This window comes from Mus caroli, unplaced genomic scaffold (assembly GCF_978045245.1).
Source record: "Mus caroli unplaced genomic scaffold, Mus_caroli_1 scaffold_3, whole genome shotgun sequence".
In the NCBI taxonomy this organism is placed as follows: Eukaryota; Metazoa; Chordata; class Mammalia; order Rodentia; family Muridae; genus Mus; species Mus caroli.
In genome coordinates, this window is record NW_028227258.1 from 125,544,755 (window position 1) to 125,561,460 (window position 16,706).

A 16,706-nucleotide genomic window follows, 5' to 3' on the forward strand; every position below is an offset into this window, starting at 1 on the left:
AAGATTTTATAAAACTAAAATATTTCAGGGAAAAAGACCTTCAAATTCTGGCATTGATTATTCCAAGCATAATAACCAAAAGTAGACAAATCTCTTTTCAATGTAGCAGAACTCATTAGGCTCTCACATGTTACAGTAGTTTATGGAGATATTTTATTTATCAACTTTTACAAATAAGGTCTTACATGAGTTGGGAAGCTTGTGCAACAGAAAACTTTTCCAGAAAGTTTATTCAAAGCGTAATGTTAAGGACAAAACAATGTATCAAGAAGTTCAGCTTATAAGAAATATCCAGAGCTGTTAGCACTGAGTAGTGTATGTGTGTGTATATATATGTGTATATATATATATATATATACACACACACACACAGATCCACCACTTTAGCTTAGTTAGCAGTTCTCTTCTTTTTCCTTTTCCCTTGGCCTTTACTTGGTGCCTTCTGATTTGTACTGGTCTGAGCTCTGTGAATGAAGTAATAAAACAGTTCACTGTATCCCATCTGTCCTGGATTGGGTCACTGGGACTCTGAAAGGTGCCCCATTTTATAGAACCAGCTTTTAATGTATATTTGAAAGAGGCCAGAAATGTGTTACCTTATTTTCTTTGGGTTCTTCTCTGGCTCCAAAATGATCATTTCTTCTTCTTCACTATCTGATAGCACTATAGGGGCGCCTTTGGAGAATTCCAAAGAAGGAGTTTACTACTTAAGCACATCAGTGGTCCTAATGCTCCCATCTCCATGCTAAGGGAGCTCCCAAGCTCTACTGCCTGGAGGCTGACACTCTTTCCAAATCTTACCCTGTTCTAAGTAGCTCCTTGCAGCTCTGAAAATTTGTAAAAATTGATGTTTTCTATAAACGTTTTCTTTCCTTTTTCCCCAGTGGACATGTAGGCCAGGATGCTCTTAATTCTTGCTACCAGGGCTGCCCATGAAAAATGTAGAAAACTGCTTTGTTTGCCCATTTTTCTCTTGAACAGTAATTATATATGTGTGTAAATAAAGTATGCAAATTAACCCTTTACCCATTTGGTGGGCTGTGTGTTGTCTCATCTTTATTTGTTCACATGTTTTAGGAAAGCTCTACCTTCTTCACCATCCTACTTATTTTAGGCCCACTTTCATTGCTCAGGGTTCTTAAAACCACAAACAGCCTCTATGAAAAGAGAAATACATGTGCAAAGATACTAGCACCATAATAGTGAGAAGAAACAGCATTACTGATGATTAAACCAACTGGATGATTCTATGCAGCACTTGGTAGTCCTAATTAATTAGGATCTTTCATTTACCTGGTTAAACCAACATTGTTCCCCTGCCAAAACAATACCACCAAAGGCTGTAAGTAGCAATTCCCTTCTGTTAACAGAGTGCATACTGCTATGAGGTCAGGGAATAGCACTCATGGGGGCAGCTCACAATTGCCTGCAACTCCAGATTTGATGCCTGGCTCTAGCCTTCAAGGCACTCACATTCAGTGAGAAGTCTTTAAAAGCATGCACCTACAAAAGAACCAGAGTTGGGTTCCTGGCATCCATATTGGGCTACTCACAACTTCCTGGGACTCCAGCAAGTTCCTCTGAACTCCCCTATGCAAGCCCTGGCATACTCGAGCACATACATATACATAAGACCTTTCTGGGGGCTTCTAAAGTTTCCCATATACCAATGTGGCCATACTAACTCAGATAAGCCACACTTAAAATGTTCAATAGTAGGCTGGTGAGATGGCTCAGAACTGAGAAGAGTACTGACTGCTCTTCTGGAGGTCCTGAGTTCAAATCCCACCAGCCACAGGGTGGCCGACAACCACTCGTAAGAGATCTGACGCCCTCTTCTGTGTGTCTGAAGTCAGTTACGTGTACTTAGGTATAATAAATTAAAACAGAATTGTTCAATAGGTGAAGCTGCTGCCCCTAGCCAATGTACATAATTTCTTACCACAGAAAATACTACTGTGCAGTATCTCTATGTGTGCTGGCATCCACAGAGGCCAGAAGATGGTGTCAGTTTCCTTGGAGCTAGAATTATGGAGAGTACTGGATCCAAACTCTGATTATTGTGATTGAGCTCCAAGTGTCTCCAGAGCTGAACCACCTCTCTAGCTTATGTCATGAGCTTTTTTATATCTGATTCAAACTAAACAAGGCTGTTGGCAGGAAAGAAATCTTTAAGAAAAATCTTTAAATGCCCATGGATATATTTTTGTTTGTTTTTGAGACAGGATCTCTAATCCTGCTGCCTGAAACTCCCTATGTAGAAATGTTCCTGCCTATGCCTCCACAGTGCTGGGATTAAAGGTGTATACCACCACACCTGGCTACATGTAATTTTAAAAAATTGTTCAAAGTATCACTAGTATGCCAAAGCATACCACCAGTTTACAAAAATAAAAACATTCTTTTAGAACTGGTATTAATATTTCTATTCAATCGTTTAATTAAAATTTAGTTTAAATGCTAAAATACTTAGCCTTCCAAAACAAGAAATATCCCTATGTATGATCTATAATCTCCATACAAAACTTTGTCTATCGTTTATCTCAATTGTAGCTGTCTCTACACATTAAAAGCATCACCTACCTTGACTCCCAATATCAGAAACTTCTCCAGTGTCCATCTTTGTATCATCAAGAATGACAGCTTCATCAATGCCACCTTCTTCCTCCTCTTCCTTCTCAGAATCTTCAAGGTCACCCCAGGAGTTTTCTATTCCGTCTCCAATCTGGGCAGTTCCAGGAGTCCACAGCACAGGTTGAGAAACACTTTAACAAGTTAAGAAAACTGAATATCCACAACACTGTTATTTAACGAGCTACCAAGAAGAAATCAAATTTCCTGAAAGACTGTTTCATGAGTTCCATAAATTCTTAGGAATTAATATATTATGGGCTGCTAAATAACATGAGTGCACATGATCTCAAGATTATACGCCAATGCATAAAGAACTTGGCCATGTCATTGTCATTAGCACTGAAGTGCCATTTCTCAGAGGGAAATGAACGCTGGCTTTTGTTTGCATTTTCTTACAGTGGTGGAATGGAACCTAGGGCCATAAACAGCTAGAAAAGTGCAGCACCAGTGAGCTACATCCCCCAGCTCTTAGTTGTTGCTTTTGTTTTGTTTTGTTTTTTTCGAGACAGGGTTTCTCTGTATAGCCCTGGCTGTCCTGGAACTCACTTTGTAGACCAGGCTGGCCTCGAACTCAGAAATCCGCCTGCCTCTGCCTCCCAAGTGCTGGGATTAAAGGCGTGTGCCACCACGCCCGGCTAGTTGGTTCTTAAAATAGAAAAATGGACGATTTTTAGAGATAGGGAAGAGAAGCTAGATGTTACATTATCAACTCAGTTTGGCATATTTTTCTCTTATAGTATGAGGTTCCCCAAAACAAACATCAATATGTACACTCTAGCCTTAGAAAAAACCCAAAACAAAACAATTATGCATCTTATTACTGTACAAAGCAGCCAACAGAGATACACTTACATTTGTGGGGGAGGTTCAGCCTCAGCGATAATCTCCTCTGCTTTCTCCTCTATGTTGGAGGTATCAATAGGGGCCTTCTCCATTTTAAACGCTGTGATTCTCTGGTTTGCTATAGACTCTGCAAAGCCAAATTTTCCACCTTCTTTCCTGTAGATGGGTTTTTGGTAGTGGTTGTTTTGAAGATAAGAAGACGAAAGAAAAAACGAATTATTTCGTCCTTGGTAGGTAACTAGACTTGCTTCCTTACTAGACATTGATAGCTTTAACTCAACTTGACACAGCCTAGAGTCACTTGAGAAGGGAGGCCTTGACCAGACCAAAAACTATCAGTGAGGGAGCATCCTAACTGTTAATTACAGAAGAGGGCTCACCCACTGTGAGGGGCACCATTCCCTGGACAGGTGGTCCTGGGCTGTCTTAAGAAACGTAGCTAAGCATGGGCCTGGGAGCCGACATCAGCATTCCTCTGGATCTGCTGTAGCTCCTTGGCTCTGGGTGAGTTCCCTGACTAAGAGAGAATGCTACATGGGTAGTGAGGAAGCCTAACTCCAGGTCCCTCACCACCAGCAGACTGGGAACTGGAAACGTAAGCCAAATACATCTTTTCCTCCCCTATGTTGCTTCTGGTCAGTGTTTTATCACAGCAATAGTAATCAAACTAGAATACTACCGCAGTAATCAAGACATAAAAGTCATCATAACAATTTTTTGAAACTCGGCTGCACATGCGTGAGGTACTTGAAGTATATTCTCCAGTTCTCAAGTCAGCTGGAAGGCACAGCTCCCACAGAACAAGAACATGAAGTTGCTTAAAGTAACAGGAAGTTGAGTGGCAAACCAGCATGTTTGTTCTATTAATTTATTAGATTCTTCTTTCATAAGAACATATTAACTTTTAAAGAAGACACTTCTGTAACTTTTCAGAATAAAGTCTCAACCAAACACAAGTATGTACAACTGAGATTAACTAAAGAGCAAGCATGAAATCATATGGCTGCCCTTGCATGAGAAAATCTCATAAAACAAGAATTTAAAGAGCATATAATTTTGAAAAATGATACTTACCTGACTCTCTGGTCATTTTCCAAAGCTTTCTGTATTAGCTCTGTGATTTCTGCTACTTTCACACCAGCTATTTTACTGCATCTGAAAACCTGTTTACAAATACAGGATGTTACAGACAACAAATAGAACAGCTTTTTTTAATGAACCCAAAACCATGACATCAATTTTCTACCTTTAATGTTTAAGCATTTCTTTTCCAAATACCAAATTAAGGCGCAGTAAATACAAGACAATATGTATAAATTACAGAGATCACAGATAAAATGTGCTCAGGAATACAGACTTCCTTTCTGTGACAATAATCCACAGGAATCAATGGTTGCAATCCTATACCAATGGTGCTGGTGACAATGTGGAAAGGACACTCGCTGAGCACTTGGTACCTACAGCCTTACACACAAACACTTCAGTTGCTTCTATGGTGCCAGCAATAACATAATTTCCTAATATACAGATACGATGACACCCAGAGTCAAATCATTTGTCCAAAAGTTATAAACTTCAGTTACAATATGACTTAACACCTCTCCCTAGCATTTAATATTTATAATAGACGTTACATGGCGCTCTATTTTCTAATATCCTCCATGTGATCCTGATATGTGGCTGGATTTGAGTACTACTGCTGGTTTTATCCAAATTCAAAAAGTAAAATTTATTTTTCTCTTAATTTCTACATTTAATGCTTAAAAATAGTAATATGAATCTTTGTTCACTTGCCTGGGTTCCCTTGCCAGACCCTAGAACAGCAGTTCTAAACCTGGGAGTTGCAACTACTCTGGGGTGTGTGTGTGTGTGTGTGTGTGTGTGTGTTTGTGTGTGACATATCAGGTATCCTGCATATCAGATATTTACATTACAATTTATAACAACAACAAAATCAGTTATGAAGTAGCAATGAAATAATTTTATGGTCGGGGTCACCACAATATGAGGGACTGTTTTAAGGAGTGGCAACATTAAGAAGGTTGGAAACCACTGTTCTAAAGGACAAATACAGGGAGAGGCAAGGAAGAAAGGATACCTCACGGCCACTTTGACATTACATGGCCATGTAGTGACGGTACCGAAGGCAGATGCTAACATAACTAGACATAGTCATCTAAGGTACCCTTGTGGCTTTGGTTAAAAGATGCTTTTAGCAGACAGGAACCTAGCACATCCTGTCTCCTGAGAGGCTTCATCCAGCAGCAGACCCACTGCCAAACATCAGGCAGAGTCCGGAGAGACCTGTGGAAAAGTGGTGAATAGAAGCAAGCAAGGTGGAAGGCAAAGGACACCACAGGAAAAGCCAGAGTCAACTAACCTGGGACCATGGGGGCTCACAGAGCCTGGGCCATTAATCAGATGGGGTGGTTTGTATATGTTCTGCCCAGGGAGTGGCACTAGAAGGTGTGGCCTTGTTGGAGTAGGCGTGTCACTGTGGGTGTGGGCTAAAAGTCAGTCTTCCACTAGCAGCCTCCAGATGAAGATGTAGAACCCTCAGCTGTGCCTGCACCATGCCTGCCCAGATGCTGCCATGTGCCCACCTTGATGATAATGGACTGAACCTCTGAACCTGTAAGCCAGCCCCAATTAAATGTCTGCTCATAGCAATAAAACCCTAACTAAGACAGAAGTTGGTACCAGGGACCAGGATATTGCTGTGATAGGCCTGACCATGCTTTTGTTTGGAAGAATGTAAATTTGGGGACTTTGGATTTGGAAAGCTGTGGAATGCTTTAAGTAGGGCTTAATGAGCCATCCTACTAGGAATATGGAAAACTTTGCTGCTGTGAGTGATTTGAACCGTGCAGACCTGGCCCAAAAGGTTTCAGAGGAGAGGAATTTCAGTATGTGGTTTAGAGACTGTTTTTGTGGTGTTTTGGTGAAAAATGTGGCTGCTTTCTGCCCTTGTATAAAGAGTCTACCTGAGGCTAAGATAAAGAAATCTATATTAACTGAATTGACAAGGGAAGTCTCAAAAAAGCCCAACAGAGACTTTGTTGTTTGTTAAGTCTCACAACAAGCATTTTAAAAAGCACAGAAAGCTTAGAAAGGAATAATATAAAACATGTGGTTCAAGTATTAAAGGTGTACCAGGAAGTGAAATGGAACTGAATCCTATGTTTTCGGAGATGAGAGATTAAGGAACTTTGGGACAAGATCCTACCCAGATAAATTTAGATACAGGTATGGTGGTACACACCTTTAATTCCAGGAGACAAAGCCTTGTAGACCTCTGAGGTCAAGGCCAGCCTGTGATAGAACAGGCTCTAAGTGAAGAAGAGCTTAAGTCCAAGTGTGGTGGTATACACCTTTAATCCCATGAGACAGGCATGCAGACCTCAGAGCTCAAGGTCAATCTACAGAGCAAGATCCAGGACAGACAAGGAAGGATTTGGAAAACAAAAAGCTGGTAAGACTGTAATAGAACAAGGGGCATGTTCCAGCCCCAGCACAACTCAGCAGCTTTGGCCATAAAAGGGACTACTGGGACAACTGATGCTGGTTAGCTGGAACTAAGAAATTAGCAGTGATTAAGAAGAGGCCAGCATCACTGAGGTGAAATCTTCTGGGAATCGTTTTCTGACAGCACAAAGAAGCTGTGTTCCAGAGATAGCCTAGGTTGTACCTTGTACTGCAGCAGGACTTAGCGATGTGTGAGAGTCACCCAGGTGGTACTAGTTTTGAAGATATGAAGGGGTCATGAAGAGCAGCTGAGGCTTGGTACTGTGACTGGTCATGGAAGGTCATTGGTGAAGGTGCAGCCTCAGTTGCAGTTGATGGCCCAGGACTGAAGGGATCATGCAAAGGATTTGAGGCCTGGCACCATGAACAGAGCCAATGAGAGGCTATTGGTGAAGTGTAGTTGCAGCAGAAGACCACGGTGTACTGGAGATGCCAGTACCATGGGATGATCACCAAGAACAGCAATGGCAGTGGAGTAGATCAACCTGAGCTTAGAAAGCTACAGAGGGCAGAGCTGGAAAAGTGACACCAGCCCATTGGAGGAGCCCAGAAGATCATGTGTAGATCCTAGACATTGAAACAAGAACATTACTCCAAGGTAACATTGAAGTTGCCTTGGAGACCCCACGGATTTTCAAGATGCCAGAGCCTTAGGGTATCTGCCAAGGAAAGCTGCTAACGGAGTGGAACCATTCCAGGAAAAGAAGTTTGTTGCAGTCAACAAAAGATGAAAATGAAGTTGAGAACTGAAGCCAGTTTTGATATCAGCCGAGATGCAGAGTTTGTAGTTTACCCAGCTGCTTTCCTGTCTTGCTTTGGGGATTATAGTTGAGTGATTGGATGAATCTCAGAAGAGACTTTGAACTTTGGACTTTTAACATTGTTGAGACTGCTATAGACTATGGGGACTTTGAAAGTTGGATTAAATGTACCATTTTTATTATGTTATGGCTAGATATTGCCCCCACAGACATGTGTTTGAACAAGCCTATAGGAGCCAGGAAGTGGAATGTGATGGTTTGTATATACTTGGCCCAGAGAGTGGCACTATCAGGAGGTGTGGCCTTGCTGCAGAAGGTGTATCCCTGTGGGCATAGGCTTAAGACCCTCATTTTAGCTCCCTAGAAGTCAGTTTTCCACTAGCACGCTTCAGATGAAGATGTAGAATTCTCAGCTTCTTATGTACCTTGCCTGCCCAGATGCTGCCATGTTCCCACCTTGATGATAATGGACTGGATATCTAAATCTGTAAGCCAGCCCCAATTAAATGTTGTCCCTTATAAGACTTGCCTTGGTCACTGTGTCTACTCACAGCAGTAAAACCCTAAGATACTGTACTGGCTATTTTTGTGTCAACTTGACACAGCTGGAGTTATCACAGAGAAAGGAGCTTCAGTTAAGGAAATGCCTCCATGAGATCCAACTGTAAGGCATTTTCTCAATTAGTGATCAAGGGGGAAAGGCCCCTTGTGGGTAGGACCATCCCTGGGCTGGTAGTCTTGGGTTCTATAAGAGAGTAGGCTGAGCAAGCCAGGGGAGGCAAGCCAGTAAAGAACATCCCTCCATGGCCTCTGTAACAGCTCCTGCTCCCTGACCTGTCTGAGTTCCAGTCCTGACTTCCTTTGGTGATGAACAGCAGCATGGAAGTGTAAGCCGAATAAACCCTTTCCTCCCCAACTTGCTTCTTGGTCATGATGTTTGTGCAGGAATAGAAACCCTGACTAAGACAAATTGGTACCAGGAGTGGGGTATTCCTGTGACAACCTGACCATGTTTTGGGGAGGACTGTGGAAGGACTTTGGAAATTTGGGCTTGAAGATCCATTCGTTAAAAGCTCTGTCAGATGTTGTGTAGGAGCTTGGAAGATAATGCTGAGAACAGTGCAGAAGATGGAGGCCTGGTTTGTGAAATTTCAGAGGGAAAATTAAAGACTCACTTCAGGGCCATTGCTGTTTTTATTGTGAAGATTTTGTAGTTCTGGTTAGCTGGGGCTGAAGAATCAGCTGTGATTAACAAGATACCAGAACTACTAAAGCAAAAACTTTGCATTACTGGGATTATTGATGCTGGTTAGCTGGAGCTAAGAAATTAGCGGTGATTAAGAAGAGACCAGCATCGTTGAGGTGACATCTTCTGGGAAGTGTTTTCTGAAAGCACAAAGAGGCTGTGTTCCAGAGATAGGCAAGGTTGTACTCCTTCTGCAGTGGGACTTGGTTATGTGTAAGGGTCACCCAGGTGGTACTGGTTTTGAAGGCATGAAGGGGTCACACAGCATCTCAGGCTCGGCACTGTGAGAGGCCATGGAAGGCCATTGGTGAAGGTGCAGCCCCAGTTGTAATTGAAGGCCCAGGACTGAAGGGGTCATGCAGTGTTTTGGAGATGCCAGTACCATGAGATGACCACCAAGAGCAGCAGCAGCAGTGGAGTACAGGCATCTGGAGCCCAGAGGACGACAAGTGTGCTACAAAGGGCATGGCTGGAGAAGTGACCCAAGCCCTTGGAGGAGCCCAGAAGATCGTGAGCTGGATCCCAGACATTGGAAGGTTGGAGATTGATTTTTGCTTTGTGACTGTGCCCTGATATTTTCCCTCTTGAAGGAAGAAACTGTTTTAGTGGAGCCCACAGTTAAGAGACTTTAAATTGTAAAAAGACTTTGGATTTTAAAAGAGATGGATATTTTAAAGAGATTGAAATCTTAAGAATATGTAAAGACTGTGGGACTTTTAAAGTTATTTAGATCTTGGGGATGAAAAAGAATGTAAGGGTTGAGGCTTACTAGTGATGTATTTGTGTGTCAAGTTGACAAGGGGTCAATTGTACTGGCTATTTTTGTGTCAACTTGACACAGCTGGAGTTATCACAGAGAAAGGAGCTTCAGTTAAGGAAATGCCTCCATGAGATCCAACTGTAAGGCATTTTCTCAATTAGTGATCAAGGGGGAAAGGCCCCTTGTGGGTAGGACCATCCCTGGGCTGGTAGTCTTGGGTTCTATAAGAGAGTAGGCTGAGCAAGCCAGGGGAGGCAAGCCAGTAAAGAACATCCCTCCATGGCCTCTGTAACAGCTCCTGCTCCCTGACCTGTCTGAGTTCCAGTCCTGACTTCCTTTGGTGATGAACAGCAGCATGGAAGTGTAAGCCAAATAAACCCTTTCCTCCCCAACTTGCTTCTTGGTCATGATGTTTGTGCAGGAATAGAAACCCTGACTAAGACAGACACCAAGGAACATGCAGGGGCTGGACCTAAGCCCCTACACATTTGTAGCAAATGTGCAGCTTATTGTTCATGTGGTTCCCCTAACAAGTGGCATGGGGGCTGTCTCGGTCTGTTCTCTGCCATTGGGTGTGCTGCCCTGACTTGGATGCCTGGTTTTGTCTCAGTGGGAGAGGATGTGCCTAGTCCTGCTAGCACTGGATACCAACAGGGGCTCCCCTTCCCTAGGGAGAAAGTGAGGAAGCAATGGGAGGAGGGATTTGTGGGTGGGAGGAGAGAAGGGAAGGGGCTGTGATCAGGACATAAAATGAATTTTAAAAAATGAATAAATAAATAAAATGTACTTTAAAAAGATAATTTTAAAAAACAAAATAACAATAAAAGTTCTAAAAAGAGCGGCCTTACAGGGAAAGGAGTCAAAGCACTCACCTGGTCTTTAAGCAGCATTATCCCACCACTAGACTGAATAGTACAAATCTCTCGATGCTTATTCATGGCAATCACCAGCAAGCCATCCATTACTCGTTCTTCACGTTCATTGGGGTCTACCAATAAGTATGTTCTGAAACAAATGTTAAATGGTCCTTAACATATCTGAAGCTGAGTTCTGTTTCTAGGAGAATGGGTTTGTCTTTTTCTTAAATTATTAAAAATTATTTAATTATTATATATAAGTACAATGTAGCTGCCTTCAAACACTCCATAAGAGGGTGTAGGATCTCATTACAGATGGTTGTGAGCCACCATATGGTTGCTGGGATTTGAACTCAGGACCTTTGGGATAGAAGTCAGTGTTCTTAACTACTGAGCCATCTCTCCAGCCCCATGTCTTATTTTTTAATTAGCATTCAAAGTCAATACTGAAGGATTTGAGTCACTTCAACTCAGTAACTTCGTTACATGAAATCTATGTCTCTCTGGCCATTACAATGAAGTCACATTAAGTTCAGATAAAGACTTAGATAACACTAGTTTGGTTCATTTTAAAGTGGCCCTGAGGTCCTGCCCTCTAAGTTCTAGAGTCTGCCTGCCTCTGCAGTGTCCTTTTCCTGATAGAGAACCACCTACCATGGTTCAGTGCCTAACAGCTGAAATCTTTTCTCTAGTTCTTATGCATGGGAGTCTCTCCTTTCCTGAAGATCCAAGAATCATGTTTCACTTAGAAGTACATTACATGGATGTATAAGCCTCTCCAGTTCATACTGTGAGCGTTTAACAGGAATTGTGAAGAAAAGGCTAGACAGTTGAAGGAAGCAAGTTTTCTGGTTTGCCAACCATTTCCCCTTGCAATGGGCTCATCAAACTACTGCGCATAACATGCCTCCCACTGCCAATGTTCTATTAGTCCACAGTAACCCTTACCCCATTTGCAATCTCAATAGAGCTCACATATCCTCAAGGCCTTTCTCTAGCTCAGGGAAGGGTAGATGCTACCATGCCACTTCAAAGTCTTACTTTCTAAGTATGCTGTGAGCAGAGAAACGATGGAGGTACATTCGTAACAGCTGAATTTGCCAGTTCTATTAAGAAAACCTGGGCTGGTGAGATGGCTCAGTGGGTAAGAGCACCCGACTGCTCTTCCGAAGGTCCAGAGTTCAAATCCCAGCAACCACATGGTGGCTCACAACCATCCGCAACGAGATCTGGCACCCTCTTCTGGAGTGTCTGAAGACAGCTACAGTGTACTTACATATAATAAATAAATAAATCTTAAAAAAAAAAAAAAAAAAAAAAAAAAGAAAACCTTTACAGAGACAGGAAGAAACCAGTAGATGGTCTAGTATTAAGGGCAGCAGGTTTATGCGTAACTGAACAGAGTAATACAGTTCTTAGCTTGGAGCTGACATAGCTCAGCTGGCAGAGTGTTACACACCATACACAAAGCCCAGAGTCCAGTCTCCAGCACTATATGACCAGGCACAGTGGCACATGTCTGTAATCCCAGCACTTGGGAAGTTCATAGTCAACTACTCAGAGATACAGAACTGAGCTGCAGGACCCATCCAATTGCTAGGTATACTTACATTTTCAACCCATGGCAAGGTAACACTTACCCTTGCTGAAAGAAAGCAAAACTGACACAAATGGGCATATGGTGGATGCTCAATGGCACAGGATCACGCTCTTCAGGGGTATACTGTTTCAGAAGAAAGGCCAAAGTCTTAAAGTTAGCAAATGAGAAAAATACAAAACACTAAGATATAAATTCTTAACAGTGAGTAGCTAAACAATGTCTTTTATAGTTACCTATGTGACTCTGACAATTGTGTTCCTACTTAATTTTTATGATGATAAAACATCGATCTCACGTCTAATCTCTCCCAGAGCTTCAGTCCAGTGGCGTTTTTAGGAAGGTATATGTGCAGTGCTACCTAGAAGTTCTTGATGCCCATGTAAATTAGCCATGTAAATTCTGTGGTCCTGCCTCTCTCCTCCTCCCTAAGCAGAGCCTAGGAGTGCTGTTAGCAAGCCTCCAGGCAGTTCTCATGAACAAAGGGCCTGAAGAAACATGAAAATCCGGCAGCCTCAGTCCGTCTCAGGTACCACAGGCCTCTCATGCTGACCTACACAGAGACCAACCCTTTCCTCTAGTAGTCAGTCCAAAGAAAGAGTCACAATTCTATTACAGGAGACCAAGCTGGGTCACGCTATTATTGACAGGCAATTCTGTGAGAGAACTTGAAACTTCTAGGGCATTTCTGACCATTTGCAGTTTTTGTCTTGTGAACAAAAACTAGAAGAAACCTAAATGCTATCTGCCATGTCTCCTGTCAGCACACGGAGGATTCGCTCACAGGAGCGATTCTGATCGGAGCCCTGGAAGCTTACCAGTGTTACTTCCTCTCCTTGGACAGAGACATCAGGTCTTCGGAAGTGACACAAGGCTACAATTGCAGCAATGCTAGCAGCATCAATAATATTCCCATCATGATTTAATAAATGGAGGTCTACACGGATCTGCCAAACCTGAAAGTGAATTTAATATAAAAATAAATCCCAACTGATCATGACCAACGGCCACTGGTAAAGAAATACTGCACTTTTTTTTTTAACGTATACAGCTAATCCTTCCAGTTTATCCAGCGAAAATGCAGTTAATTTTAAAACAAACACTTGAAATACTAATAGTTAATTTATCTATGGGATTCATTTGAAAGACTAAGAATATGTAAATGAATGGAAGCATTCTAACATTTGAAACTTAATTATGTTTTTAAAAAAACACATTTATTTTTCCATGTATGCACATTTGCTTGCGTGTATGTATGTGCCACACTCATGCCTGGTGTCCCCAAAAACTGTGTTAAAGCTTCTGGAGCTACAGTTACAGAGGTCGTGAACTGCCATGTGAGTGCTGGCAACTGAACCCAAGCCTCTGCAAGGTCTCCAGGCTCCTACATCTGTTTTAATTGCGTCTGAGTCAACAGTATTCATTGTTAAGATATTTTGAACATATTCCTCACCTTTTCTCCAGCGACAACACAGAGAGATTCAGTGTCTATACACTTTGAATTTCGTAGACACCTTTCTAAGAGTCGATTCAGCTTCACCAAGAGATCTGACTGCCTATGGAAAGAAGAAGGAACGAATGTGATAAACTTCGACTGTGAGCAGGAAAACAATATCTCACTGAGGGTAAGTTCTTCCACGGCTAGAGTTACTTAACCAAGAATGAGATAGATACCTGCCAGGTTCAAAAGCTGGAGCAGCCATCTGAGAAAGCTCAAGGTTAAAAAACAGGATACCTTCTGTTGCCCTATTGAGTTTCGGAGAAACAAGTTCACAGGAAACCTGTCCAAGGACTCTGCAAAAATAAAGGTGCAAAGCAGTCAACTAAACATACTTTCTTTTCAATTAAAAAAAAAAAAAAAAAAAAAAAAGGTGACGAAATCTAAAACAACAACAAAAACCTAAACAACACTATGTGACATAAGAGGCAGAAATTACATATAGAATGTAGTAAACTGGGCCCAGCAACCTGCCTACACACACACAATAGTGCACATACACAATAATAAAGGGTTTTTCTTTTTTAAGGGTAAGTAGATTTCGTGCAGAAATAAAAAATATTGGTATACACAAAAGGATGACAGAAAGGAAATCTCTTATTACATCATTTGAGAATAAAAGGGAAACTGAAGCTTACTGATGACATGATCGATACACTCCTCACACTAGAAAATGAGACATGCAGATAAGCTGTGTGATCAATGTTAGCTGCCTACATGATTTATAATGGTCACACGGAACTATGATACTCATATAACAGAAAGCACTAATGATTGAAAGTTAAACTGCGCACAAACCTAAAAAAGGCTGGCATTAAAGAAACATATTTCTCATCAGAATAATGATAATAATAATAATAGCACGTTTGGAATTCGGAGCTGCTCTATAAACAACCGAGTCAGTATGTTGTGATTTTCACACCTCCTGTTGCATTATCTAACATGAATCCTGTTACCTTGTTTTTCCCAGTTCTACAATACAGCATCCATAATCCGTTCCGAATGAGATCCTGATGTTCCTGTAATCATAGGTCTGTCTGCCGTCCAGGCGCTGTAAGCAAACACCATTTACTGCTTTAACATATTTATGAGTGGCAACTGTGTCTGTGTGGCCCTGGTTCCCAATGTCCCTGCCACTGAATACTGCTGGCTTGAGGTTCAAAGGAACTGGTCAGGGTCAAATACTGCCCTGAGGCTTGGGGAATGGGCAGAGTCCACACTGGGCAGCCCCCGAGTCCACACCACGACCACACAACAGGCCGAACTGACAATGTATCCACGGACAACCCGAGTCTACACCCAGAGCCACTGTGTCCACACCGCAGGCCTCGCACCTTCTTCTCCTCAATTGCGCGGAGCAGGAAGCGGCGCTCACAGTTGGAAAGCGGCGTTTCCTTCATAGTGGCGGGCCACGCAGAGGATGAACCGCACCGAGACAAGTCCGCACACCGGCTTCTTCCCGGCGCGGAAAACCGACGTCATCCAGGCGCAGGCTCGGGGGCGTGGTGTGGGCGTGGCTAGAGATCGGGGAACGCTGGGGCCGGGACAGGCTGTGTAGCAAATCGACGAAGATTTCCGGGGTTGGTCCTGCCCGGCATTGCAGTGAAGATTAGCTTATGCAGTGCAGTCCTGTTCCTAGTTTTTATTGAGACAAAATCTCACTCTATCTCTGACTGAACTCAACAGAGACTTACCTATCCCTACAAGTCGTAACAGTTCTTGCTTTGAGGGTAGGAAACGAAGATTTCCCCAGCTCTTGGGTCTGGATGTCTACCATCTTCCAGGCTAACCTAAGTATTTGGATTCCTTGGCACTTCACCACAGAGACAGTCTACAGAGGATGCTGACTTTTGTCAGAGAAAGATGGAAGGGTGGTGCGAATCGGTGGAGAATCCTTGTAAGGGCTTGGGACGGATGGGGAGGATGTAGCCGACTTAAGGTGGTTCGCATGAGACCTGAGGACGGGAAAACAAGTGAAGTGTAACGTCACTGACTGAAACCTCGTTTACTGCTTATATCTCATTTTAAACCGACAGGCTTATTTTTTACAGACAGACACGTGTTCTCCATCTGCTGGCCGGTGTCCTGGTTCATCAAGAGCTGGTATTTGACAGCTTGAGCAACGAGTGAGGCAGCAGTAGGTGGTCCTTTAGTGCCCAGGTCTCCTGTCTCTCCTTTTTTGTTATTGTTTTTTATTTTTTATTTTAATTACAGAGTCTCACTGTGTATCACTGGAACTAACAGAGATCCACCTGACCCTGCAAAGTTGTAACAGCTTTTATGGATTTAGGAAATAGGGATTTCCCCCAGCTCTTGGCTATGGCTAGCTAGCAGCTTCCAGGTTGACCTAGTTTTTGGGATTTGCAGCAACAATGAATGCTACAGCTCTTGGCCCATGGTCTGAGACCTTGGCCCCAAAGATTTAACAACTCTGAAACGTTCCAGTTGTCAGGACTGTAGCTTCTGGTCTCGCTCTCTGTTCTCTCCAGCTGTCCCTTTTCTGTGCTGCCTTTCTTCCAGTCCCGGCTGCTTTTGAACTATTCAGCTGCTGCTTCCTCTGCTGCAGCTGTCTGGCCTTGCCATTGTCTCAGCGTAGCCTCCAGGCTGCACAGTTGCGTATGCATCACCACTCTCAGCTGCCCCAGCTGCTTTTCTCGTTGCCCCCTCAGTTCACAGAACAGAAAGAGAAAAGTTTCCTTGAATCAGATGCTTCAAATCCAGAGAAGACGGCACAGAGTGGTGCCTTCCAAGCAGCTCACTAGGTGATCCTGAGCATACATCTTCTATTTTTCTGGAGTTTTTTCTCTCGTAAATATAATGGTTTAATTATGGAAAACAGAGAAGTTAATGTTTTTCTACCATTATTCTTCAGCGTGTACTAAATCAGTATACCTTTGAATTATACTGTGTTAAAATGTTTGGTTTATGGGCTGGAGACGTGCCTTAGAGTTAAGAACTGTTGGTCTTCCAGAGGATCTGAGTTAC

At 42.7% G+C, this 16,706-nt stretch overlaps 1 protein-coding gene across 1 annotated transcript; it reads right to left on the reverse strand.

The window, feature by feature from the left end:
* Nucleotides 1-130: 130 nt before the first annotated feature.
* Exosc9 (exosome component 9) lies at nucleotides 131-15,193 on the reverse strand. Its single transcript, XM_021158643.2, has 12 exons — nucleotides 15,056-15,193; nucleotides 14,678-14,772; nucleotides 13,898-14,017; nucleotides 13,677-13,779; nucleotides 13,042-13,179; nucleotides 12,267-12,349; nucleotides 10,642-10,774; nucleotides 4,552-4,640; nucleotides 3,487-3,633; nucleotides 2,584-2,765; nucleotides 597-675; nucleotides 131-464 (listed from the first exon to the last, which is right to left on the reverse strand). The coding sequence occupies exons 1-12, from the start codon at nucleotides 15,119-15,121 to the stop codon at nucleotides 389-391; spliced, it is 1,311 nt and encodes a 436-aa protein (XP_021014302.1). The 5' UTR covers nucleotides 15,122-15,193; the 3' UTR covers nucleotides 131-388.
* Between the last annotated feature and the right edge of the window lie 1,513 nt (nucleotides 15,194-16,706).